The following is a 25,169-nucleotide window of genomic DNA, read 5'->3' on the forward strand; positions in this document are numbered from 1 at the left end:
GCCAACAAAAAGAAGTATCCGTTCTTGTCTGTTGTCGCCTCCGAGATTATGTTCTTCTTGCTCTTGCACACTAGTCTCACAGTAGCACCTGCACGAACCATAAAGAAATAATATATAATTAATACACGTTAGATCTGTTTTTTGAACTAATGGGAATAGTTATATGCTTTTGGGAAGTAGTGAAATTGATGGGCCAGACTGTAAAAAACAGTGACTGATGAGTGCAGAAGTGTACATAGTCACTCTCTTTTATTTTATTTTTACCTCTTTTCGAAACATTGACTAGTTACGTACCAAAAGGTCCCACTTGTAACGTTTAGAAATTTGAATTATTATTATCGAAGTGTGCGTCATGATTTTTGGTATGAAATACGTATTATTCTATAGACAAATATACGTATACAGTACTGAATGAATAAATGCGTATGCAGTGGTATGAAATACGTATTATTCTATAGACAAATATACGTATACAGTACTGAATGAATAAATGCGTATGCAGAGCGGCAGGTTGAGTTGTTTCACACGATTATTACTATTACTGAGGTATTTATTTGTGAGTGTATGAAATAATTAACGAAAGTGAAAGATAATAAATATAAAAAATGGTTCAAACCTTCGACGGGTTTAGCGCCTGTGAGTGAGTCGAACGCAGCGTATTTGCAGCTTTTGCAGAAGACTGTACCACGAACGGCGACTAGGCTACGGTTGAACTTAGGCGGGTACACCGGCGGCATAACCGGTGGCTTAGCGGGAGGAGAAACAGGTGGCTTAACCGGGGGCTTAGTTGGGGGCTTCACTGGAGCTTTGGTGGGAGGGTAAACCGGGGGCTTGACCGGAGGTTTTGCTGGTGGGGAAACTGGTGGCTTAACCGGGGCTTTAGTTGGGGGTTTAACCGGAGCTTTGGTGGGAGGGTACACCGGGGGCTTAACGGGAGGTTTGGTTGGCGGGGAAACTGGTGGCTTAACCGGAGCTTTGGTTGGGGGCTTAACTGGAGCTTTGGTGGGAGGGTAAACTGGGGGCTTACCCGGAGCTTTGGCTGGTGGAGACACTGGTGCCTTAACCGGGGGTTTAACAGGTGATTTGGCCGGTGGATGAGGGTGTGGGTGAGGGTGGTGGTGATGGGGAGGGTGTGGGTGGTGGTGGCCGTGGTGGTAAGGAGCCGGCGCAGGAGCTAGAGAAGGGGTTTGAGACACATGGTTCAGTTCTTCAGTGAAGGCAGAGGAAGTGAAGCACCAAAGTGCTACAAGACTCAGTAATACACTCTTACCTACGAACCCCATTTTTTTTGTTTGGTTAGTGATATGAATTGTGATTATGAAATGGGTCTATATATAGGAGAGAAGGTTCACGACTCTAGGTGTCATCAAATAACTCTTTATTTATTTATTTTTTATTTTTATTTTGTAAATAGTAAATCAAAAACTATCGAAATGAGTTACTCCATTATTAGTTACTTTTTTACTCCACATTAGCCACTCTTCTTATTATTTGTTTTTTTTGTTACTCCTTTGTTCTACTAGACATAGACACTCTAGATTGAAAAATTTAAAGCATATGCATTGGATATTTCTCACAAAAGTTTCTCAATTAAAAAAGAAATACTAAAATATAATATAATAATTTTTTGCAATGAGAGTTGAGAACTATTCTCATTTGATAATCTTTAAGAAATTTTCTCCGTAGAAAAACTTTTACGATAAAAATATATTATTTGATAAAAAATTATTATTTTATATTTTATTAATTCTTTGGTTAATGAGAAACTTTGTGAGAAACTAACCAATGTATATGGTTAGCTCATGGCTGAACCCAATGTGTTAAAAAGATCTTGACACCCATCTAGAAAACATTTAGAATAAAAGACTCGGTGTGAGATTTAGATCGTCTATGTCAAGTTGTAGTATTTTTTTCTTGATTATTCTTGTTATATATATGTAATAAATATAGATTCCCTCTATTAGAATAGTTGATGTTTTAATTTGTTTTTTATCATAAAGATGATTTTCTTTAGTGTATTTATTATTTTTAATGCATTTTTTATTTTCAAAACCAAATAACTATTAAACGTTTTTACCTTTACAATACATAATTCAGTTCCATGTATGCATGTAAGTAAATGACAAGAACAAAATAACTGGTGATCCATCTACACAAAACATTATTGGATACTTTAACAAAAGTAATATATTGGAAGAATATAATATTTAGAGAAATTGTTTTATAGCGTGAATCATTGTAATGTTGAATATGAATTTTCATTTTAATTTGTTTTGCGTCCTTTTTGTTTTGTCATGATATCAAAGAAAGCACTTTTGTTTTTGACATGATGATATCAAAGCAATTACATGCAAAAGTTTTTGATAATTTATGTGTGGATTTAGGAAAATCAATGTATTGATAGCTATTTTAGTTGCAGAACCAGAGTCTAAGAAAGTACCAACTCATACGATAATATCATATTAGCGGGAGATGTGTTTCATGTATGATCGAGTAAATTAACTTTTCTGATATTTAAGCATCAGAAATGTACTTAATAATGGGTTTTGCCAAAAAAAAAAAAAAAACAAACTCTGTTTTGAAAGTAGTAGAACATTTTGATTGGAGAGCATTGTTGGACAGATTAGGCCACCCTTCTACAAAAGGTATTTTGCAAATGTCCTACTAAACATGAAATTTTTAACTATCTATTTCTATACGTTAGTAGCCGTGAAGTGAGTTTGCCATTAGTTACATTAATTGTGATGAATGCATGGAAACCACATTTTATGAAACTCTGATGTTGTTTTAACTAATTTCTTACAATATATTACTGATGACATCTTTTGGAGACTTTGAGCGCAATTGCTGCGTTACGTTGCACATGTTCCTCAATTGCTTAAAATAGATTTTTTTTTGTTTTTTTTTTTTTTTGTATCATACATCAACAGGTAACTCCAAAAGTTCTACGCAGACAACTAGCTAGGATCAGTTGCCGATAAACATGATAATAAGTAATACTAAGACAACTCTGTAATACAAATATCACCCATCTCTTAACTAGCCACCATGCTCAAATTTAAATCCATTATTATTAAGAAAACTTTTTCTCAAATAGTTAGAACTGTTACGTTTAGATATTTTTCCTTTACCTGTCGTTTTGTTTGAATTGTTTTTGTTCTTTTCTGTATTAAATTAATGTTAAATATCTAAAGCGATTCACGAAAAAGGTCCAAACCCACCATTTCTTTCTACAATGATCAATAATATTCACGAACGGGGGTAACTTGAATTATTAACGTTGCGGGATAACTATGTTTTGTCCGGATAGAGACATGTCATGTTACATTTTCGCGTTACCTGCAAAAGTATGGGAAATATGATAGACCCACCCTATCATTATTATTATTTTTTTAATTTTCAAATTAAAACCTATCTTTGGATGCTTTTGTCTAACGTTTCGCTATAGATCATACAACACAATTATGAGCCATAATTGTTTAAATGTTTAAATCGGAAAACGCGAAGATGTGTATCATTACGTTTACAATGTAGACTAATCATTCTTCGTTGGAATGATTCTCTTTGCTTTTATGATTTTACTGAATTTAATAAAAACAATAAATACGTCCGTAAAAGTATGCATCGTGAACTTACCACATTTTCCTCCAAAAAATATGGCTACTTTCGTGCTAGTCTTTGTCCTTATATTTTTTGTATGGAGTATAATTTTTCGTTAGTGTATAGGATAGTATCATAGTGTTATAGTTAGATTTATCAATGTCCGACATGATTGTCGGATCTTCACAACATCAACGAAGGGTTAAGTTCCACAGCAACACAATTTCCTATTCTAACAAAAATAATCAAACAATTTTCCATTGAGAATCTAGTAAGTTGATTGACAAAAACATTTGGAATCGGTTAAGCACAATATGAAGTATGTATGTGGCATCCAAGCTTGGTTTGCATCTAGGCAAACGATGGATCATCTTATTTGGGAGTTGTTTTTACGAAATTTTTTTGAAACAATTTTCACAGCTAAACACGCCCTACAACCAGCCACAACAACAAAACAACTTTGAAATTAAACCGATAGAGAAACATAAACAAACAGCTTTAAAGATTGAACCACATAACGAAAACTAACTGTCTATTTACAATCTCCACCGTTGAAAAGCAAGCTTTAAATATCCCGGAGCTGCCCACAAAGTTTTGTGACGATCAAATTCAAAGTGCGATGAACGATCACAAGTTCACAGCCCATATATACACACTTGTGAACGTTCATACATTGTTTCATAATCCACACATGACATATACTATTACATTGCACATTTAATGTCTAAATCGAAATTCCACGCTTCCTACGTTTTTATGTTTAGGAGCTTGAGTACTTGGGAGTTGGAATCCATTATAATTTAATGAGACTATGATTTGAAAAATGGGGTAATAATTAATAAATTTTAATGTCAATGGCAATAAGTTCACCCACTCGGAGTAGTACTACTTTTTAAAATATTAAGGTTAGTTAGTAATTTATATTCCTAAGTTATACTAACAGTGTTATGCTTGTGCAAATTTGTATATTTACAAGACTAACGAGGTTATATATTTATGTAGGAGGTTTAAGAATGATGATTTCAATCCAAATGTGTAATTTTTTGAATTAAGAAATTTTACTTTCTCCTAATTTATACTAGTATTAATCTAAAAAAATACTACTTTTTAATGTTGCATTAATATCCAAGCGCTATAAATGTAGAATTATTTTACGGTTTGTTGTGCATAGATCTAGATGTCAACTATTACGACCGAATAAAATTTAGTCAACTAGGAGAAGGATCCTATCTATTACGTAGTAATTAGTGAAACAAGCTCACGTAGTCACGTGAAATTCTGCAATCATCCTTCGGAGCAAAGCGAGGAGCCTATCCCGGAGAACACCAACGATTATTAAATTTGAACATCTATTTCCCATATATATATATATATATATTTTTTTTTTTTTCTATTTCCCATATTTAACTTTAAATCGAATATATATGCATGGGATTTTTCATTTTAGTGCGATCGTGTTATATCCAAGATCTATAGCGTAAGTCCAATGAGAGAGAAAAAAAAAGGAGTCAAATCGTAACTTGGTATGCATTCTGGTCTTCTACTCACTTGCATATTTTTACTCAGGATCAATTGGGTATTGGACTACCTAGACATGTAATGTCATAAACCATATCAAATTTGACTTATAAGTATTATTGATATGAAGGTTGTTTTTGTCATGTAAAATTGATTGTACTCAAGAAACCATATAAATATTTTGACTGTACAATTTATTATAAAATATCATTGAATACTGTGTTACTCTGTTACAACTTACAAGTATTCAATACGTGTTGCATGAAAGATTTTATCTCTATTTTGGGGTTTCTATAAGGTTTGGTATTCTCATTAACTGGGTATTTCTGACACGGCTAATTGTCCCAGGTTGGTTGGGTTTGGAGTATTAAAGTAACTAAATTGGGCTATCTAATTAGAGAGTAGGGGCTATCGTTTGAAGAGTTCCGATGTACTTTCAGTTTTAACAGTACAATGGTAATAGTTTTGGGCTTCGACTAGAATTCAGGCTTGGGTTAGAGCGTCGGACTTACAAATTATATGTTTAGGGGTTAGTGTTAGGGAATCAAGTTTGAGAAATTAGCCGAATAACTTATTTTATGGCATGTCCAGTGGTAGTTGCTCTTAGGAGTACTCTTTATTAAAACTGAAAAGTAATCATAAAAGAAGAAAATATTTGAGCAACGTTCCTTCTACAAGAACCGGAAGAAACGATTCTTTGGACAGAAAGGACATGTGTCCATTTCTAATAAGGTAATTTTTTTTTAAATTTTTTATTTAAATATATAGTAGTATTAAAAGAAAATAATTAAAATATATTATTCGTAGAAACGAACGAGCTTTGCTGCCGTTGTAGATGGTCTTAGTTTTCTAATTGTGGAAAATAATATTTCTCTTATCTTTTCATCACGTGCAAGGCATGACAATCTTTTCAAGTAACATAATTTTTAACCAAAAAAGTACTTCCAAGTACAACAATAATAAACTATACACAATATAATTTGACAACAGTAACATATTATTGACAAAACATATTCTTCAATTTTTGTTTTTAGTTTCCACACAAGCTTGTTATTTAATTTTGTTTTCTTTCATAACTAACACCGTACAAGTTAGCTATGAATATATATATATATATATATATATATGAACTTAATGAATTAGTGAAGTTGCGCTATGTTTGTTTTGTTGTGGTCTAAGTCTAATGAGCCTATTCTAAGTATTTTTATGTTTAAAGCCAATTCTTTTTTTAACCCATTAGCAAAAAAGACTCAAAAAGGTTTATGAAAAGTTCAAATTGTGAACTTCTTTGGTTTATAATTAAACTCGGGTTAACCATCAAAACGTCTTTTAACAAAGTTATGCCCATTATAACATATACTGTATATATATATACATGTCTAAAACAAAACACCTGCTTCATTGGCAACGGAGCATGGCATAATCGTCTATCTGCATAATCACTCAAAATCCAACGTTATTAGAGTCCAATATGTTCTACATCGGTTCGGATAATTTTTTTTCCGATAATATATAAAAGATGTGAGAACTCTCCGCTTATGAGTTAGTTTAGTTTTTGGATTAATAAGTTAATCAGTACCCATGATTGGTCCAACAAATTTCCCTCAAAAAACAGTTTTCCACCGGTGTGACATGCATGTACGCTTCTTTCAATGTGATATTTCCGAAATCTTAGGTTTGCATGTACGCTTCTTTCAATTGCGCGGTTCTGTTTGAACCGTTTCGTCCCACCCACATAGCAGGAAGACTTATATATTAGAGCATTTGCATTGGTGTATGAATGGGTTGTCCGATGCAATTAAATGATTTAATTTAAATTTAAATTCGACATATATCGAAGGAACGTTCCTTCATAGGGGACATTTATTTCTCCGTCCTTCGTTACACGTGTCTGGGTGTGAGATGTTTGTGTTATTTCTCCGACTTGTTTTGCCCGCAAAAGCATCCATTCATTTGCTTATCTCATGTCAATGTCAATGTCATCTTTCTCCTTTGTCTCTCTCACTTTCTTCTTCCTTCTTCTCGTTTCCTCATCATCTTCATCATCTTCATCATCTTCATCGTCATCTTCCGATGACATCTCCGAGTTGTTCGAGGACTGGTGCCAGAGACATAGCAAAACTTACGGTTCAGAAGAAGAGAGGCAACACAGGGTTCAAATCTTTAAAGATAACCACGACTTCGTTACCAAACACAATTTCATCGCTAACGCTACTTACTCTCTCTCTCAATGCCTTCGCGGATCTGACTCACACCGAGTTCAAGACCTCTCGTCTTGGACTCTCTGTTTCTGCGCCGTCGTTGGTAATGGCTAGTAGTAAAGGGAAGAGTCTGGGTGGTACCGTAAAGGTTCCAGATTCTGTTGATTGGAGGAAGAACAGAGCTGTTACTAATGTCAAAGATCAAGGAAGCTGCAGTATTTTTATTCTATCTTTTGTTGTGAGACTTAGAAACTTAAGATTGGATTAAAGATCAAGACTTTGGAATCTGGAACTTAAGATTAGATTTAGATCGGAGAAAATTCTCAAACTTTAGAATCTTTGAGGATGCAGGTTTCATCTTCTGTGGTTACTTAGTAGTATGTTACAGGAAGACCAATCGTGGCAAAGTTTGTCACCGTAATCTAATTTTGCATCTCTTTTACGCTTTTTGGACTTTTTTTTGGAGTATAACTTTTCTTTCCTTTTCCATGTGTAATTATGGTTGAGAGTATTATACTGATTGAACCTTTTCGGAAAGTGTAGAAGCAATTATCATGTGTCTTCTACTCTTCTTATATGACAGTTACTGTTTGATTCAGTGACAAATGTTGGAATTTTGGTCAGAAATAGTAATGTGTTCTCTCAGATGCATCCACCATGTTGTTTATTTGAGTGGATGATGATGTTCTACTACATTTATAGGGGCGTGTTGGTCGTTCTCTGCTACTGGAGCTATGGAGGGAATCAACAAAATTGTTACAGGAGATCTCATCAGCCTCTCCGAGCAGGAACTCATTGATTGTGACAAGTCCTATAATGATGGCTGCAATGGTGGTCTCATGGATTATGCTTTCCAATTTGTCATAAAAAACAAGGGAATAGACACAGAGAAAGACTATCCTTATCAACAACGCGATGCCACCTGTAAGAAGGATAAGGTATCGGTTTACTTTCTCCTTGTTTAATTTCTATACCTTGTTTGTGTCTTTGGTCTTTGACATTCACTAACGTACATGAGTCTCTTTTGTTATGTAGTTGAAACAGCGGGTTGTGACAATTGATAGCTATGATGGCGTAAAAACAAATGATGAGAAAGCGTTAAAGGAGGCTGTAGCGGTTCAGCCAGTTAGTGTCGGCATCTGTGGAAGCGAGAGAGCGTTTCAGTTATATTCTAGTGTAAGTTACAAGATTAGAGATACAGACCTACTATATTCTCTGAATGTTCAACGTTTCCTTGTTTGAAAATTTACCTTTTGGTGCAGGGAATATTTTCTGGACCGTGTTCGACATCATTGAGTTTATCAAGTAGTTTATCAATGGTTCATAGTGCTCCTATCAAAGATAAGGTTGAAACTGTTAGGCCAAGTGATACTCCTCCAGGTGAAGTAGAAAGACTCATCTCTAAAAAGGAATGTCATAAAGAAAATAAACCTGAAAATCAAAACAGTCTGACAGCGGTTAATTCTGTTAGAAGTAAAGATTCAGAGATTAGATGTTTATGTTTTTTATCTTTCATGTTTTAATTGTATGTTTTTTTTTTCAAGTTTTTGCAACTTTGTAATTTTCTTATGTTTTTAATGTCAATGTTATATGTTTTATTTAAATTAAAACTTTAATATGTTTTTACTTATTAATTTAAATAATTATTTTTTTTAATTAAAAATAATATTATTTTTTCTAAGGGACCAACTGTAAGGGACATCAATGCTTATACCAAACTTAAGAAACTCTCAAAATAAGATTAATATATTTGAAGGACCAAAAATTGTCCTACACCAATGCAGATGCTCTTAGAGTACAAAATGTACCATGAATGTCCGTCCTTTGTCAACAAATATTTTATCATATTATAAAATTATTTGATAAATCTCCAAAATTGATAAAAAAGAAAACATATCTCCAACCAATAAAATAAAGATTGTTTGCTAATAAGATGTTAAAATATCTTCCGGCTTATAAAACTCAAAACGAATCTTCAGTACACTATTGAACATAAATGATAATTTCTCTTAATTAAAAAACTTTTTAACAAAAACAATATATGGATATGAATCTCAAATGGGGGTAAATCTCAGATGATGAAATATAATATCTTCTTTTCTTTCAATCTCTCTTCTTTGTATAGCCCAAGGCCCATTTTCACAAGGGGGTACCTATATGAACTTCCACACTACATCACCACACAATGTCGTCAAAGCTCACTCGATCATCGAGTGAACCCACGTGCGGATAATCCACAGATGGCAACGAGGACGCGGCTTGATGGTGCTGATGATCAACGGTGAGGCCCATGAGATCGTTAGGGTTGGGATAGTGATCGTTTAGATTTCCGATGAGCATTGCAATAGAAGCTTCTTCTTCGTCTCCTGGCATGAAATCATACATTATCTCTTCGTAGTGGTTCATCTCGTTCACTTCCATCGACTCAACTCCTCTTCCTCCATTTTGTCTTCCCGGCTTTGTAACAGCGAAGTACTTTAATAAGAACAAGTGAATAGATATTACACACACACAAAATCATAAGTCATAACCAAACCAAATTAACCCAACAAAAGGAAAATTATAAACTCGACGTAACTTAATGTTATCATTGACAGGAAAAGGCCAATAAAAGGGCAGTGAAGTTTTTGTCTGTATGCTTAACAAACTGAATTCAATGACTACTTTTCAGATTTCCAATTTCAGTCTACTAATTAATAAATTTTCAACTTATTTTTGTCTTTTTTATAATAATAATAATTAAAAATATAGGGGAAAGGGAGTTAACAAGAGAGTGCTCACGAGATTCTTGCTTTCGTCCTCGTATATTGTTAAAGTATCTCCCGACTCTACTCCATTTTGCCTCACAAATTCTCCTTTAGTTATGACCACAAAAAATAAAATAAAAAAATCCATATAAGTAAAAGAGTAGTTTTACATGAATCAATAGTATTATATACTTTTTGAAATGATATTGAATTCCTTAATTTACCTGTGTTTTCGAGGACATACATTCTGCTCTTGTTATTGGACCAGAACCTATGGCATTAATACAAGCTTTAAGTCTTTCTAGTCGTAAAATTATTCGCTATTTGATAAATAAAAACAACTCGAAATCTAACAAGAAGTCGTAACAAAAAAGTGATGAGACTAACTTGTATTTGAAAGACCAAGACTGCAAAGAGAAAACATCTCTCATCTCTAAAACGATTCCTTCTTTATCAGATAACTTCGGAAGCTTTCCTTCGGCTTCTCTCTGCAGTACATAGCCATATAAACGTCTTTCTTACTTAGAAAAATAACAACGATCGATATGACCATTATCATTAAAATAACTTTAAATTAATGTTTAATTTAAAACCAAGATATGTAGAACCTTTTCCATGATGTTTTTTTTTTCACTTTCCCATGCCATATAATGGTTTCTCGAGGTAAACCATTTAAGAGAATACATTTAATAGGAAAGGCATATAGACGACTTTCCATTTTCTTCAACCCCGTAATTTAAAATAAACTCATTTTCACATCTTCATCTTAGTTAAATTTAAATGCATAGCAAAAATTGTGTGCCATACATAAATAAGTTCAAACTTAAACTAGTACAATTCATATATACACTACACGCTAATGTAAAAATTCAAAATATAAAATTACGTACGGAAACCAAACTAATTTTATTATATACTCATGTTTCATACTCATCTTGTTTTTCGTGTGATTACTTTAAATAAAGACGGAAAAACTTATTATTGGTTAGACAAATACTACTATATATTAGTATGAAAATGAAATGTGAAATAAATAATTGCATAATGAGAGAATCTGTGGCCACAATGATTTTTGTGCTATGTTCCACAAAATCTTATTGATAAAATGGTGGTAGTCAAATCCTATACACTATAATGAAATGTTGAGTTATTTTAAAAACGAAGAAAAATAATGAAAACAAAACGAACAAATTTCTGAGTGAACTGAATTGAAAGAATTTACATACCTTTGGGAGAACTATCCTCCCAAGTGCCCCAACATCGCTGTTCTTCAAAAGCTTCACACACAAAACCCTAAGCTTCTACAACAACCAACAATCAATTTTTTTTTTATTATAAAAAATGTATCGTAGAGACAAATATAAACCCAAAACCGTATAAATTCAAAATTTTGGACCAGTAAAAACAAAACCTTGTTATCGAAAGTGGAGTGAGGGTAGAGATCTGTTCTCACAGGGATCTGCACATTATTTTTCATGTTAAGCATCATTACCTGTCTCTTTGACTCAACCACCTCATCTGGACTAGAATTAGGGCTAGAGTTGTTTCTTGATCTGATCATCGCGTTTTTCCTGTTGATCCTGGCCATCTTCGTCGGATCAAGAAACAAGCCACCTCTTTCTGTTCTCAAACAAGGATTAGGATTACTAACCAAAGAACAGAACTCACTTCCGGGTTGCGAAACCGGGATCTGAGGAAAAGCATCGGATGAGTAAAGCAGTTGATGAGGATTCATCACGGCTGCCATCTGCTCCACCGGGTAGGAATACAACAAGTGATGAGGCTCAGCCTGATGATGGTATAAAGTAGGCATCGTTGTTATGTGCGAGAGATTGTTGTTAGCATCCATAGCGAATTCTTGGACAGAGTTTGCGTTAGAAGAGGAAAAGGGAAAGAAGTTATCCATTTTTCCCGGGGGGAGAGAGAGATATGAATGTGGGGCAAGAGAGGTCGTTGGGGAGATTGATTAGGAGAGAGCGAGTGAAGGAGAGACAGATGTTGAAAAAAACACAAAAAGAAACGAGTCAAAATGTTGCAGATGGTTCGATGTTGCAGCTTATGGGGATACCCATCTCACCACTCACACAAGGAGAGAGATATGAATATATAAGGGCTAAGACATATACATACATATGTATGTGTGGCGCCAGATTGTGTTTGAATGTATATAAATGGTTTTTATGGCACAGAAGACCACGAGAAGCTCATTGGCTGTTTGTGTTGTTTTTTTCTGAGAGATAGATAAGACTCTTTTTATTTATTTTTGAGTTGCCTGGCTCTCATCCTTATATTTACTCTGTTAAATGTAATCCTTAATCTAAAGTTTTATACTAATATATTTTTTTTTTTTTTAGTTCAAACAATGAAAAAATGAATCTTTGCAGCTTTAGTAATTGGTTTGAATCGTTTGATAGTTGGCATATTAAACTTTGAGGAAACTCAATTAACAACCATTCATGTTTCGTCAAATATAAATTTACTCCCCATTAATATTCTTGTCGCTTGTACATATTTTAGAAAACGGTTACTTATTATAATAACCTTAATTTAGAAAACTTTTGAATTCAAAGAAGAAAAAGACAAATCCATTTACTTTAGAAATGATTTAATATTTACATATTAAAATTTTAAAGTTACCAAAAACTTCATAAATTGTTACTCGTATTTGGTTGAAACTCAATTAATCGTCATATGTACCTTTTTATAAACATACTTTGGGAAAAACTTTCTTTTCGATATATAAATAAATTACTAAAATTTTAGATTTCGAAATTAAATTTTGTGGATATATATATTCTAAATCTAATTATTCGGTTGGAACAATATATATATATATATATGTGGCATATTGCAAAATGTCATTGTATTTAAATTAATTTAAGAACTAAAAAAAAAAGCAGATATCTTATTATATAAAGTTTAACTCACCAGATCGTGACATATGTTAATTTTAATGAAGAGAGATTAAAGTTAAAAACTCAACAGATCATGCCATGTGTCAGCTTTAACGATTAAATATCCAAACTAGTAACTCATCAAATCTTGACACATGTTAGTTTTAACGATCAGAATTCACATATCAAAGTTAGTAACTCATCAGATCGTAACACATGTCAATTTTAACAATCATAAATCATAGTTTTCAAGCTTGGTAAAACGATGCATAAGATAATTGTAATATTTTTATATTTTAAAAAAACTTTGTTAACCCTAAAAAGAAAAGGATTGTAAATACACCCTCTATATAAGCAAATAGATGATGACATATTTATCTGCAAACAAAATAATTTCGACTAGCTTTGTTTTTCTTGATAAAATTTTATTCTTTGTTTTTTATTAACCTTTTTGTTTGACACATCATCATTCCTCGAACGCAATTTGTTTGTTGTCTAATCGAAGCAACCATATAAATAGATTCCTAGATATTACCATGTGTATTCGTCGTCGTTTCTTTGAATTTTGTTCGTTTCTCAATTTCATAATGCATACTACGCAATCTTTGACTTTGAAGTGTTAACACAATTTCTTATGCATAATAACTAAGGTTTTTGGGATTAACAAATTTTTCACGGTGTTATTATTACTTCTATTAATTTGTAGGGCATGTAGCATAAAAAAAGGATGAATACACAAATGCAAGATAACAACAGAGATTATATATCACTAGATCAACTAAACAGAAAGCGTTCTTATCGTCGAACGATAATACGTCTTGCAGGAAAGTGGGAAGCAAGAAAGTTTTAAAAACACAATAAGCTCATTGGAATAAATTTTCTCATAAAATAGAAAAAAAGATTTAAGGAAAATGTACAGAAAATTATTAATTCTAAAAAATATAAATAATCACTTCTATATAAACATAGATCGTCTCATATTATTCATCTAACAAAATAATTTATTCAAAAATATTGTTTTCAACTTTGTTCTATTGGTCGAAATTTTCTAATGGAAAAACAAATTTTCCATATTTTTTAAACCAAAATATACTCGTACTTTCTACTTTTTCATTTTGGAGTAGGTAAGATTGATATGTTCACAAAAAAAAGAGGGAAGATTCATATATGCATCTTCTTTTTCTAATACTGTATTTTAAGTTTTATTGTAGTAGTTTTAGATTGTTTTATTTAATTTATATTTTCATCTTTGAATTACTTGAGATTCATATATTATTGTGCTTATAATTTTATATTATTTCATTAATTATGTCAAATTATTTTTTTTCTAATTTCTCAACTTTGATTGGTTTGTCATAGACCTTTTTTGTGTGCCAACATAATTGTTACCATTCGTTCAATCTCAAAAGGAGATAAAGATGAGAAAGTCATCAACCTATTGGTTGGATAAAATAGGCTAATCAAACACAAGCCTACAAACATAAATATATTGAAAAAACATAAATCGTTGTTGATAGATCCATAGGAGCTTGGAGACAGAGGCTACATAATGATGTGTCAAAGAAACTTCCATGAAATTCATTGGGAAATTTAACATTAGTTACTATCAAAAGATTTTGTGACGTTGGAAAATGGTCTTTAGTTTCATTGGTTGTTGGAGCAAGCCACTTTGAGATAGCTAAAAGAAGTGAACATGTTCTTTCCACATATGTGGAGGGCAGAGCCGAGGTTCTCTCTATAGCGGAGAAGGTTGAACACAAGGTTATTTTCCCAAGGGAGGAAGACAGGGGAGGTTGGACGCAAGGTTATCTCCCTAAGGGAGAAAGGCAGAGCGAAGGTTATTTCCATAAGGGAAGAGGACAGAACCGAGGTTCTCTCTATGGTTACTCATACACTATTGTTATGTATTCAAAATGTTTTTTGAGCCAACAATTTTAGTGATTAAAGAAAATATGAAAAAGTGAAAGTAAAGAGACATATAATAGGTGGTGGTAAATAATATATTTGTAACATACAGTATATCTAGGTGTAAAAAAATACATTTTTAATGGTAACATATATAAAAGATTTCTATATAGATATAAATCATTGTATTATAGCAATTTTTTTGAATAAATAATGTACAATAAATTTTAACATGTTTTTATTAAATGTTATTTTATTTACAAAATTTAAACCCGCAAATCGGACGGATCCTTATCTAGTTGCTTTATAATAAATATTTTCATAATTATTTAACAGATTTGATTTATTATTTCAGAAATATTAGAAAACAATAATAAACTATTTAATTCATAAAAATTAATTTTATACACAATATTCTCTATGTAAACAATACTAAGTGTATAAGGTGAACTATTCATATTAAAATTTACATCTACAAATAAAATATAAATAAAATTTTTACCTTATTCCTTATTTTTTTGGTTCTACACATATTACCTAGTTTCAACATGCACTAATGTTTACAAATTCGAATGTAATTTAACCTATATAAAAAAGAGAATTTCCACCTATAAGAAAAACTTTGACAATATACATATACATAATCTAATTGTAAATTAATATACTAACATGTTATACCAATTACTACAATGGTGTTAATATTAACACCAATCACGAATGTAAATTTGGTATATTAACATCTCTAAACACGATCGCATCAATTTGTAAAACCAGATCATGAATATATACAGTTTTTTTCTAGAATTTACAGAATATATAATTAACAAATTTTGATATTATACCTAAACCAAAATAGTGGTACCGACTACGAGTAAAAATCAGAGTATGAAGTTAAGTATATTAAATATATAAAATTATATAATGAAGAAAAGAAATATTATTTTTACTATTATTTAACAAATCCAAATTTACGTAAATATATACCTGCACTGTATAGCGTGAGTCACTATCTAGTATATAATAAGCTTGTAGTTGATATAAGTCTTGTAACCTTTGATATTTTTTTCAATTTTTTTGTACAAATTATTATATTTTTTGCCCATGTACTTTATGAAACATATTACAATATCATAGAATAGTATAAATCATAACTTTAATCATCAATGCTAAAGTGGCCAAAAACAAAGTTTTTAACAATGATCCATGTTGACATTTTTCTTGGTATATGTTTTTGTTTAATATTGCTAAGAAAAAATATTGTTAGATTATATATGTCGACGAAAATATTAAATATGTCGCCGAAAATATTAAATATCTTTGGAGTTTAAAAATCCAAAAGAGAAAAGCAAAAGCCCAATAGAGGGTAAAAAGGCAATAAATGCTGTTTTAAATTATAGAAAACTAATTAAAACCATGACAATACAAACAGAAAAAAGCAAAAACACAATTCAATGAATTTAATAAGAGTTCCAGATCAACTCTCAATCCTAAACCCGTAATAGTGAATTGTAACAACCCGTCTTGTGGACCCCACTAGCTCACTGCTAGCTGCCCCAACAGACCATCTGTGGACCCCGCTAGCTCACCGCTAGCCGCGTAAATAGACCCCAAGTTGGCCCTGAAGGGCATCGATTCTAACTCCTCACTGTGGATATCCCAATCCACCTGTAGGTTATTGGTGCGCCAGACGTTCCTTGAACCCTGGTCCCCACCCTTTAACAACCTTCCTACAGGTGCCACCAATTGATCTGTGGATTGGGATATCCACAGTGAGGGGTTATGATCGATACCCTGCAGGGCCAGCTTGGGGTCCATTTGGGCGGCTATCGGGGTCCACGGACGGTCCGTTGGGGCAGCTAGCGGTGGGCTAGTGGGGTCCACGTGACGGGTTGTGATCCCTGGTGCGCCAGGCGTTCCCAAACTGGCCCTGCAGGGCATCGATCCTAACCTCTCACTGTGAATATCCCAATCCACCAGTAGGTTATTGGTGCGCCACACGTTTCTTGAACCCTGGTCCCCACCCTTTAACAACCTTCCACAGTGAGGGGTTATGATCGATGCCCTGCAGGGCCAGCTTGGGGTCCGTTTGAGCAGCTAGCGGTGGGCTAGCGGAGTCCACGGACGGTCCGTTGAGGCAGCTAGCGGTGGGCTAGTGGGGTCCACGGACGGTCCGTTGGGGCAGATATCGGTAGACTATTGGGGTCCACGGGACAGGTTGTTACATGAATAAAGCTAGCCACAAAAGATAAATGAGCCTATGGATCGGGAATGTATTTCTCTTGAGTTAGTTTTGTTAATCACCATGTTCTGTTTCAGTGTTTTTTTGACCAATGACTATTACGCATAGGAGGGTGCCTTTTGTGTTTAACAAGTTGATGAACAGTGTGTCTTTGTGTGAGAATCTCTTGAAATCACTAACAATTATTTTTAAAATCTCACCAAATCTCATCAAATCACAAATTATTAAAAAAATAATAACAAATCCACCAAAATATCTTAATCCCCACTTAAATCTCCTAAAATCCAAATTATCATAAGTCCCACGAAGTTATCCAAAATCATTATTTGAATCAGAGAAAACCTATTTAATTTTTCTATATTCACTACAAGAAAACACGCCTTTTGCGAGGACGAGTTGCGACGGATTACAACCCTCGCAAATTTGCGGTGGATTTGCAAGGAATCTGCAAGAAACTAAAAACCACTACAAAATCCCTCGCAAAATTTCGAGGAAGAGAGTCGTCGCAAATCCGCATCTCAATATTGCGACGATTTTGCGAAAACATAATCCATAGCAAAATTGCTATGGACATGCGAGGGAATTGCGAAAGCCATAGCAAATCCATTGCTAAATTAGGAAATTATTTTTTTAGAAATATTACAAAACTTAATATAATTACTTTGAAATACATTTCAATGTGTTCATAAAGTGAATTATTATGAACTACACTACTAATACATTACTATTAATAATTAAAAAGATGAGAGAAAAGAGTATAATGATACTTGAAAGTTAATTTTACTAATTTTTAAAATTATTTTGATGGTTTTTATAAATAAGATATTCAAAATTTGCGACAAATTTGCAACATATTTGCTAGATATATAGCAAATGCGTCGCAAATCCCTCGCAAAACACTAATTGTAGCTATTCCCTCGCAAATGACAACTTCAAACCCTAACCCCTAAACCCTAAGTCCTAAACATTAAAGACTAATAACATTACTATTAATTATTAAAAAAGATGAATCCAAGACTTATAATCATAAATAGGGCAGTGCAACACAAAATTGTTGGAGAATTAGAAAATTTTGGAATATTTGTCTCAATGTAATGAACATGTATATGATATAATGTAGAAGATAGTTAATGATTGGAGCAAGATGCAAAATTAGACAATTTTGTAAAGTTTGATGATAGAGAAGGATATGATGAGCTGATTGGACCTTATAATATACTTGCAAGTTCATTTGACTAATTTTTTAAAATTATTTTGATGGTTTTTGTAAATTAGATATTCAAGGTTTACGACAAATTTGCGAGTAATTCGCTAGATGCATAGCAAATGCGTCGCAAATTCATTGCAAAACACTAAAACCATAGCAATTCCCTCGCAAATGACAACTTTAAACCTGATCCGAAACCCCTTATGACTAATTACAATAATTTTAATGACTAAAAAGGTGAATCCAAGATTTATAATCAAAGATAGGGCACAAATGCCAATTTCAAAACCTACACCCTAAATTAGTCGCAAATCCATCGCAAATTTCTCAAATCATAGCAGTCCCTCGCAAATGACACTTTAAACCCTTTGAACCTTAACCTATAGACTAATTACATTATCATAAATGATTAAAAAGATGAATCTAATGTTTATAATCAAAGATAGGGTATAAATGTCAATTTCAAAACCTAAACCCAAAAGACTCTGCGAGGGATTTGCTATGGTCTCTCGCAATTCTCTCCCAAAGTCTGGAAATATTAATTACCTATTTTTATATGGTTGCTAGGGATTTGCGAGGGACCATAGACCCTAACAATATTTGCGAGGGATTTGCGACACAATGTTTTTCTATATAAGTAGAAAATCTAGTTTGACCGTAGCTCAAACCTCGACTAATCCACAGCAAAAAAAACCCTAGTTCCCTAATTCTTCTCTTCTCCGATTTCTTCTCTCTTCTCCGATCTCTTCTGTCTTTTCCGGTGAGTCTCCTCCTCTTCTCTCAGGTCCGGTTAACCCTTCTCGAACCCTTCTCCTCCTCTTGTCTCAGATCCGACTTGATCTCTTCTCTCTTTAACGGTTAAACTCGATCTCTTCTCTCAAGGTCTGATAAGTCTCCTCCTCTCCTCTTCTATCTATTTGTAGTTAGAAAGATGACTTAGATTAGGGTTTCAATTCAATTTAGGGTTTTAATTCGATTTTAGGGATTCGAATTTGGGGATTCAATTTGGGGTTTAGGGTTATGATTCGATTTGGGTTTTAATTCGATTTTAGGGTTTCAAATTTGGGGATTCAATTTGGAGTTTAGGGATTCAATTTAGGGTTTTGAATTTAGGGTTCTAATGATTTGGGGGGTTTTTATTGAATTTGATTTGGGGGTTTTTACTTAATTCTAATCAGATTTTTGTTCTGCTTTCAGATGTCTTCAAGAGAGCAACACGGTTCGGTAAACCAAAACGTTTACAGAAGATTCATCTCTTCTCAAGGTTTAACTCCTCCAATCTGTACTCAAAGGACAACTTCTGCTTCTGCTCATCCCCAAAGGTTACCTTCTCCCGCTTCTTCTCAAGGTACATCACCGGCAATGCAGGATAATCTACATGGAATCTCTCCGGCGATGCCTGATGATCCTCCTCAGCAATCAACTTCTCGTATATCTCCACAACAATCATTTTTTACTTTGGGAGAGTTACTTGCAAGTCCCAGACGTGCTACCTTACCGAAACTAGATCCTAAGCGACCTCCGGGTACCCTCTGGTGAGACTGTTTCAAAGTATCTTCTTGTGTCTAATTTTTTTTTTGTATTTTCATAGTACCTCATTCGATTTATCCTTTGCTTTGTATGTTTGACCAGGACCCTTATGTGGCTTCTACTGTCCGGGCCATTTTTAAAAGAGATTTCAAACATGCTCATGCCAATTGGACCCAAACACCAGGTCGAGTTATAAATCGGTGGTTTGAAACTTTTGCGGTAAGTTTGCTTTGTGTTTGATGTGTTTTAAATATAGATTTTGTGTTTTAATTACTAATGCATGTGATGTTTTTTGAAGCAAACAAATAACTGGGACCCGTCCATCAACGGAAGAGTTAGAACCGAGTTTGAAACCAAGTTGAATAGTCGGATGAGTGATCAAGTGTCTCGGTGGAAGGGTAAGTGGAAGCGAAAAGGTGATGAAGCAATGCCGCAGTGGCTTGATCCTACATTATGGGAAGACTTGGTCAAGTTTTGGCTTGGACCAAAGTCAGAAGCAAAGAGTATCAACAGCCGTAATGCTCGGTATAGTGATCCTGATGGCACTGGAATACACAAACATCGATCTGGTCAGGCATCTTTTAAAGCCCGAGCACGAAAGCATGTAAGTATACCTCTTAAAGTTACTTATTTAACACTTGTTTATTCACTGTTTATAAGCATTGATCATTGTCTAATCAAATACTTGTTTCATAACTCTTGTGTTAGTCTGAGAAGACCGATGATCCACTACCTGATTTCCTGCTTGTCCTAGAAGAGACTCATAGGAAAACTGATGGGTCTTTTGTTGATGGAATGTCTGAGAAAGTCTACCATCAAGTGTCATCGAGGATAGCTGAAGCTGAATCTTTGCTACTCTCTGGGGATAATGTGGAGAGCAGTGCTTCTGGCGGGTTATCTCTTACCGCAAAGAACCAAATATATGTTGAGGTAAACTTCTTGCAAGTTCATTGTTTATGTATCTTTGTTACAATTTCTCTTTGTATCAATGTCTAACTGTTGGTGTGTCTCTCTTATGTTGGCAGGTTACTCCGAAGAAAAAGAACCGGATATATGGGGTTGGGAACTTGCAAGCAGAAGCATCTTCAGCTCACATTGGTCAATTGCTTCCTCCCACTTAAGATCCACATGATCTAGCTGCAAAGCTTGCTGCTGCCGAAGCTACCCTTGCAAGTTAGGCGACTCAGTTACAGAAGATGCATAGTTATGATGCTTTACTTTGATTATCTTGCAGAGAAAGATCCAGAGTTTGCTGCAAGGTTTCACCGAGAGGATCCAGCTGCCGGAGACACAACCACCGAAGAGGCAACCGACGGAGAAGCTACCGGCAGCTAATCAAACTGATGAACTCTCTTTTCTCTCTTAATGTGTAATGTGTAATGTTTTTTTGTAAACTTGATCTCCCTTGTAAACTTTGTTATTTGAAAACTTAGTAATTCTAATTACAGCTTTAATTTGCATAAGTTATAAGGTTTAACTCTAATTACAGGTTTAATTTTAATTACATGTTTAATTCTAATTGCCGGTTTAATTTTAATTAAGCTAATCAAAATGAAAATTTTAACTTTTTTTTTATACCATTATTATTATTTGCGACGGAAAAAGTTATTGCAAAAACATCGCAAATTTGCGAGGGAGTTACTAGATACTAACTTTGCGAGGAAATTACTTTATAAACAAGCCCTCGCAATTTGCGTTTAGTTTGCGAGGGAATTTTTTTTCCTCGCAACGTTTGCGAGGGATTACCGTTGTTTTCTTGTAGTGATTAGAGTGATATATATAGTAGGGTTGGAGAACATTTTACTCTATAATAGAGGTTTTTACTCTATGAGTTGAAAATGTTCTAAGTAATGAAAAAACTCTAAAGCAATCAGAGAATTCAAGTCAAGCTCTCTCTCCATTGACACATGAGGAGCATATGCTAGTGATAGTAATTAGTCACCAATTAGAAGGGTAAAACAGTGTTTGTATTTGATTCTGCATGAGAGGTGGCGAGTAAGTTAGAGAGAAGGAGATAAAGAGGTGTACTACAGTCGAAAAGCGTGGTAAGTGTGGTGGGCGAGGTTGTTTTTCCTCAAGTCGTTAGAGGATTATTTTTTCTAGCTCTTAACTTTCTCTTTCCTAGATCTACTTTGTATGATCTATTTTTTTTTTTTACTTTCAAATTACTATAATAATGTGTGTTGATACTTGATGCCTCATTTTTTGGTGTAAAAGGTTTTGTATTTATACACAAACCAACATTTAACTGAGACATTTAATCTAATGATTATCATTAATATGACTGTTTTGATTCCGTATTTACATCGGATGCTCCGATTTTTGAACTTATTTGGTTTCCTACCGGCCATTACTTTGTGGACCCCCTTTCAAGGTTCTCTAGTTGTTTTACCTCAATTCCCATGATTCTATGGGATTCTAAATTTCCCGCACTCCTTTGGGGCTCGCCGAGCTGAATCACCGCCGAACTCTTCGTCTTCTCGCACCGTGAATGACAAGTGTCCTCCTTTTTTGGTATTGGGCTTTCTCCCAAAAGAGTCAGATCCATTGGTGATGGATCGATGCCCAACATCAGTTGTTTATTTTTGAAAAAAAAATAATAATTCAAAATTTTAAAAATTATTATTTTCGACGAATTTTCAGTTAAGTATTTCGATAAATTTTGTGGAACTTTAATTCGGGATAATGAAATTTTTTGACTAATTCCCTTTTAATATATTTTTATTGAAAATTAGTTAAAAATTTCTCAATACATATACTGATTTAGCTGGAAATGGTGATCGGAAATATAGATGCTTTCTTGTAGCCGACAAAATTACGTCATTAAACATTTGATTGAATTCCACATATCTCCCTGGCCTTTATTAACTTTTTTTGTTAGCACTATCATTTATCCCAAAATCTCTTTTATGGAACAAATTAATCACGGTTGATAACAGATTAACAGAACAATCATATTCATTGAAGTTATAGATAGGGCAATGTAGATCTCTTTACTTACAATTTTCACATTAAAAGTGAAAATGATTTAAGAGCAACAATAAAGTTTGTCCGTCAAATCCACTATTGCTTATTAGTTTTGCCTTAGAATTCTTGGATGCACTACTTTTTCTTATATATATATATATAACAAGTTTGTCTTTATTAATATAACTAACAGTATGTATGCTCTTTTAATCAAATTAAACAATATACAATATATGGTACACCAACGAGAGTATTTTATTAAGTAGAATATCAAAAATAATTTATTTTTGAAAAAGAACAAATATTACATAGTTATAAAAACTCACGATATTTTATATCTTGTCCATTGAGTGGAAGTATATGTACAAAAAATGAAGAAATAAAAATAAAAAGTAATATTAGGGATGAGAAGATCAATACCAATATAATAATATTTTTTACGGTAGTATCATCTTTTTTTTGTCAATTCGGTAGTATCATCCAATCCCACACTTTATGGAGCGGATTTTTATTTCTCTGAAAATAAATACCATCTTTTTTTGCTCTCCATATGTAGTAGGCTCCCTGAGCCACACCCTTTTCATACTTATACACATCAAATTTTCGTCCTTTCTTCCAATTAGGCCCTTGTCTTAAAGTACACCAAAAAAGTGTCGTCTTCCAAAAATTATCTCTTATAGGAAAAGGGTATAATTGTCCAGGCTGCTTATACGCTCCTTTTCTGTCGGAACTTCCGGATTTACAATGCACAAAGAGGGTTACGTTTAGATCGTTCCAGACCTCGAGATAATTTGTTTGGCCGGCGGATACATTACCAATGATGCATTGGCCATAAACAATTAGAAAAACTAAGAGATATTTCATGCTTCTTTTCAGATGTTTTTTTCTATTTTTTTTTTCGAAAACCTTTTTTCAGATGTTTAGATTTAATTTTCTTGTGCTTTAACAAAAAAAATAGATTTAATTTTCTTGTGTTAAATTGCTTTTGTACTTGCAGTATTTATATATACATCTATATATTGTTATTTTTGGATTCACACTCTTTTTTATTAATGATTAAAAATAGAAAATCAGTGTTTTAGAATTTTGACTAATCTAAGGCTATCTTGTTTTACCAAAAAGTTATAACCAAATAAATTTATGTGGTCCCCTAATGAGATTAAATCTGAACCATAAATATATTTTTGTAGTACACAATCACACAACATAAGAATCACAATATAGAGCTTAATTGGAACAACAGATAATAGAGCATTAACATTATGCAACATAAAGTCTAAGCTGCATAAGCTTAATGCAGTGATTAATATAACACATTTAATTGACGGTGGAGAAGTGAGTGATTAGATAATTATATTTATATTTAATATATTATATTAAAAATATATAATTTTAATGTGTTTCATTAGAAAATTTAAATATCACTCATTGAGTCATTGTTAGATAATATGTTTAATATATTTCACACATTTAATAAATATTATGATTATATATATATATATATGTTTGTAATTAAATAGTATATATATATATATATAATGTGACACATTTATTAAAAAGAATTAATATATATATTATTATTTTTGGATAAGACATTATATCTTTATTAACATTTTTAATTTCAATAATTTTTAAAAATATATAGAACATAAAAATTAATCTAAAATATAATAATAATATTTATATTATAAACGTTATATCTACATTTATATATTTAATTTTTATTTTTTATGTATTAAATAAATTATTATATTATTTTAAATAATAACATTAATAAGTTACTGATAAATATTATCTTATAATAGATAAGTTTATGTTTTTTGAAATCATAAATTTTTTATATGTTTTACAAAGAAACTATATATAATTATTTAATATATATTAATATCTTAGATGTAAATGTTTAACAAATGCTTCAGGTGAGAGTTTTTGAAAAAAAGCATATGAAAACATTGCAGCTTCTAAGTGCTTCTTTATACCAGAAATAGTACTAACTCCAGAAAAAAAAAGTTATCAACTACTATATATGGCCTGTAGTAGAACCGGCTCGTTGTGGATCTCCTGGAAACCAAGTAAGTAACCAAAAAAATCAGGTTTTTTTGTTTATGTTATATCAGGCCCGGCTCACCTTTTTTTTGGGACCTGGTGCTCAATTTTTTTTTACAGAAAACTAAGGTTTTATTTGCAAAATTTAAAATTTTAATGGGCTTCCATTAACCAATGATTTCCGGTCTAGAATGGTTAAATCTCCCGGTTCAATAAACACCACAACAACAACACGAGAATTAAGAGTTAAGAATTAATGATTAAACCAACTCTTAGAGCAACTCAATTGGTTGTATTTTAGGAAAGTTGCTAAAA

At 32.9% G+C, this 25,169-nt stretch overlaps 3 protein-coding genes and 1 pseudogene across 5 annotated transcripts in view; 1 reads left to right on the forward strand and 3 right to left on the reverse strand.

The window, feature by feature from the left end:
- The window catches only part of LOC104776885 (non-classical arabinogalactan protein 31-like), a 2,787-nt gene extending 1,472 nt beyond the window's left edge, over positions 1 to 1,315 (reverse strand). Inside the window, exons 1-2 of the mRNA XM_010501041.2 lie at positions 617 to 1,315; positions 1 to 88 (exon numbers count right to left, since the gene is read on the reverse strand). Coding sequence (XP_010499343.1) covers positions 1 to 88; positions 617 to 1,283 — 755 coding nt within the window. The 5' untranslated portion in view covers positions 1,284 to 1,315. The remainder of the gene's footprint in view (positions 89 to 616) is intronic.
- Positions 7,030 to 8,873, forward strand: LOC104776886 (annotated as a pseudogene).
- LOC104776887 (B3 domain-containing transcription factor LEC2-like) lies at positions 9,348 to 12,163 on the reverse strand. 3 transcript variants are annotated; one of them, XM_010501045.2, is made up of 6 exons: positions 11,559 to 12,163; positions 11,293 to 11,367; positions 10,454 to 10,554; positions 10,291 to 10,337; positions 10,101 to 10,174; positions 9,348 to 9,794 (listed from the first exon to the last, which is right to left on the reverse strand). In XM_010501045.2, exons 1-6 carry the CDS (start codon positions 11,970 to 11,972, stop codon positions 9,495 to 9,497), a joined length of 1,011 nt encoding a protein of 336 aa, XP_010499347.1. In that variant the 5' UTR covers positions 11,973 to 12,163; the 3' UTR covers positions 9,348 to 9,494. The 3 variants fall into 3 exon arrangements, with proteins under 3 accessions (XP_010499347.1, XP_010499346.1, XP_010499344.1); XM_010501044.2 differs by having other exon boundaries at positions 9,348 to 9,776; positions 11,478 to 12,163; XM_010501042.2 differs by having other exon boundaries at positions 11,478 to 12,163.
- Positions 23,057 to 23,759, reverse strand: LOC104776888 (pumilio homolog 15-like). The gene has a single exon (XM_010501046.1). It carries the CDS (start codon positions 23,670 to 23,672, stop codon positions 23,271 to 23,273), a length of 402 nt encoding a protein of 133 aa, XP_010499348.1. The 5' UTR covers positions 23,673 to 23,759; the 3' UTR covers positions 23,057 to 23,270.

This window comes from Camelina sativa, chromosome 3, assembly GCF_000633955.1.
Source record: "Camelina sativa cultivar DH55 chromosome 3, Cs, whole genome shotgun sequence".
Taxonomy (NCBI): domain Eukaryota; kingdom Viridiplantae; phylum Streptophyta; class Magnoliopsida; order Brassicales; family Brassicaceae; genus Camelina; species Camelina sativa.

Excerpts from the sequence above, each read along its gene's own strand:
- LOC104776887 (XM_010501042.2), bottom strand. The coding sequence starts at position 11,972 with ATGGATAACTTCTTTCCCTTTTCCTCTTCTAACGCAAACTCTGTCCAA. Across the intron at positions 10,555-11,292 it reads GGAGGATAGTTCTCCCAAAG|AGAGAAGCCGAAGGAAAGCT; the intron begins GTATGTAAATTC and ends TATGTACTGCAG. Across the intron at positions 10,338-10,453 it reads TCTTGGTCTTTCAAATACAA|GTTCTGGTCCAATAACAAGA; the intron begins GTTAGTCTCATC and ends TTAATGCCATAG.
- LOC104776888 (XM_010501046.1), bottom strand. The coding sequence starts at position 23,672 with ATGAAATATCTCTTAGTTTTTCTAATTGTTTATGGCCAATGCATCATT.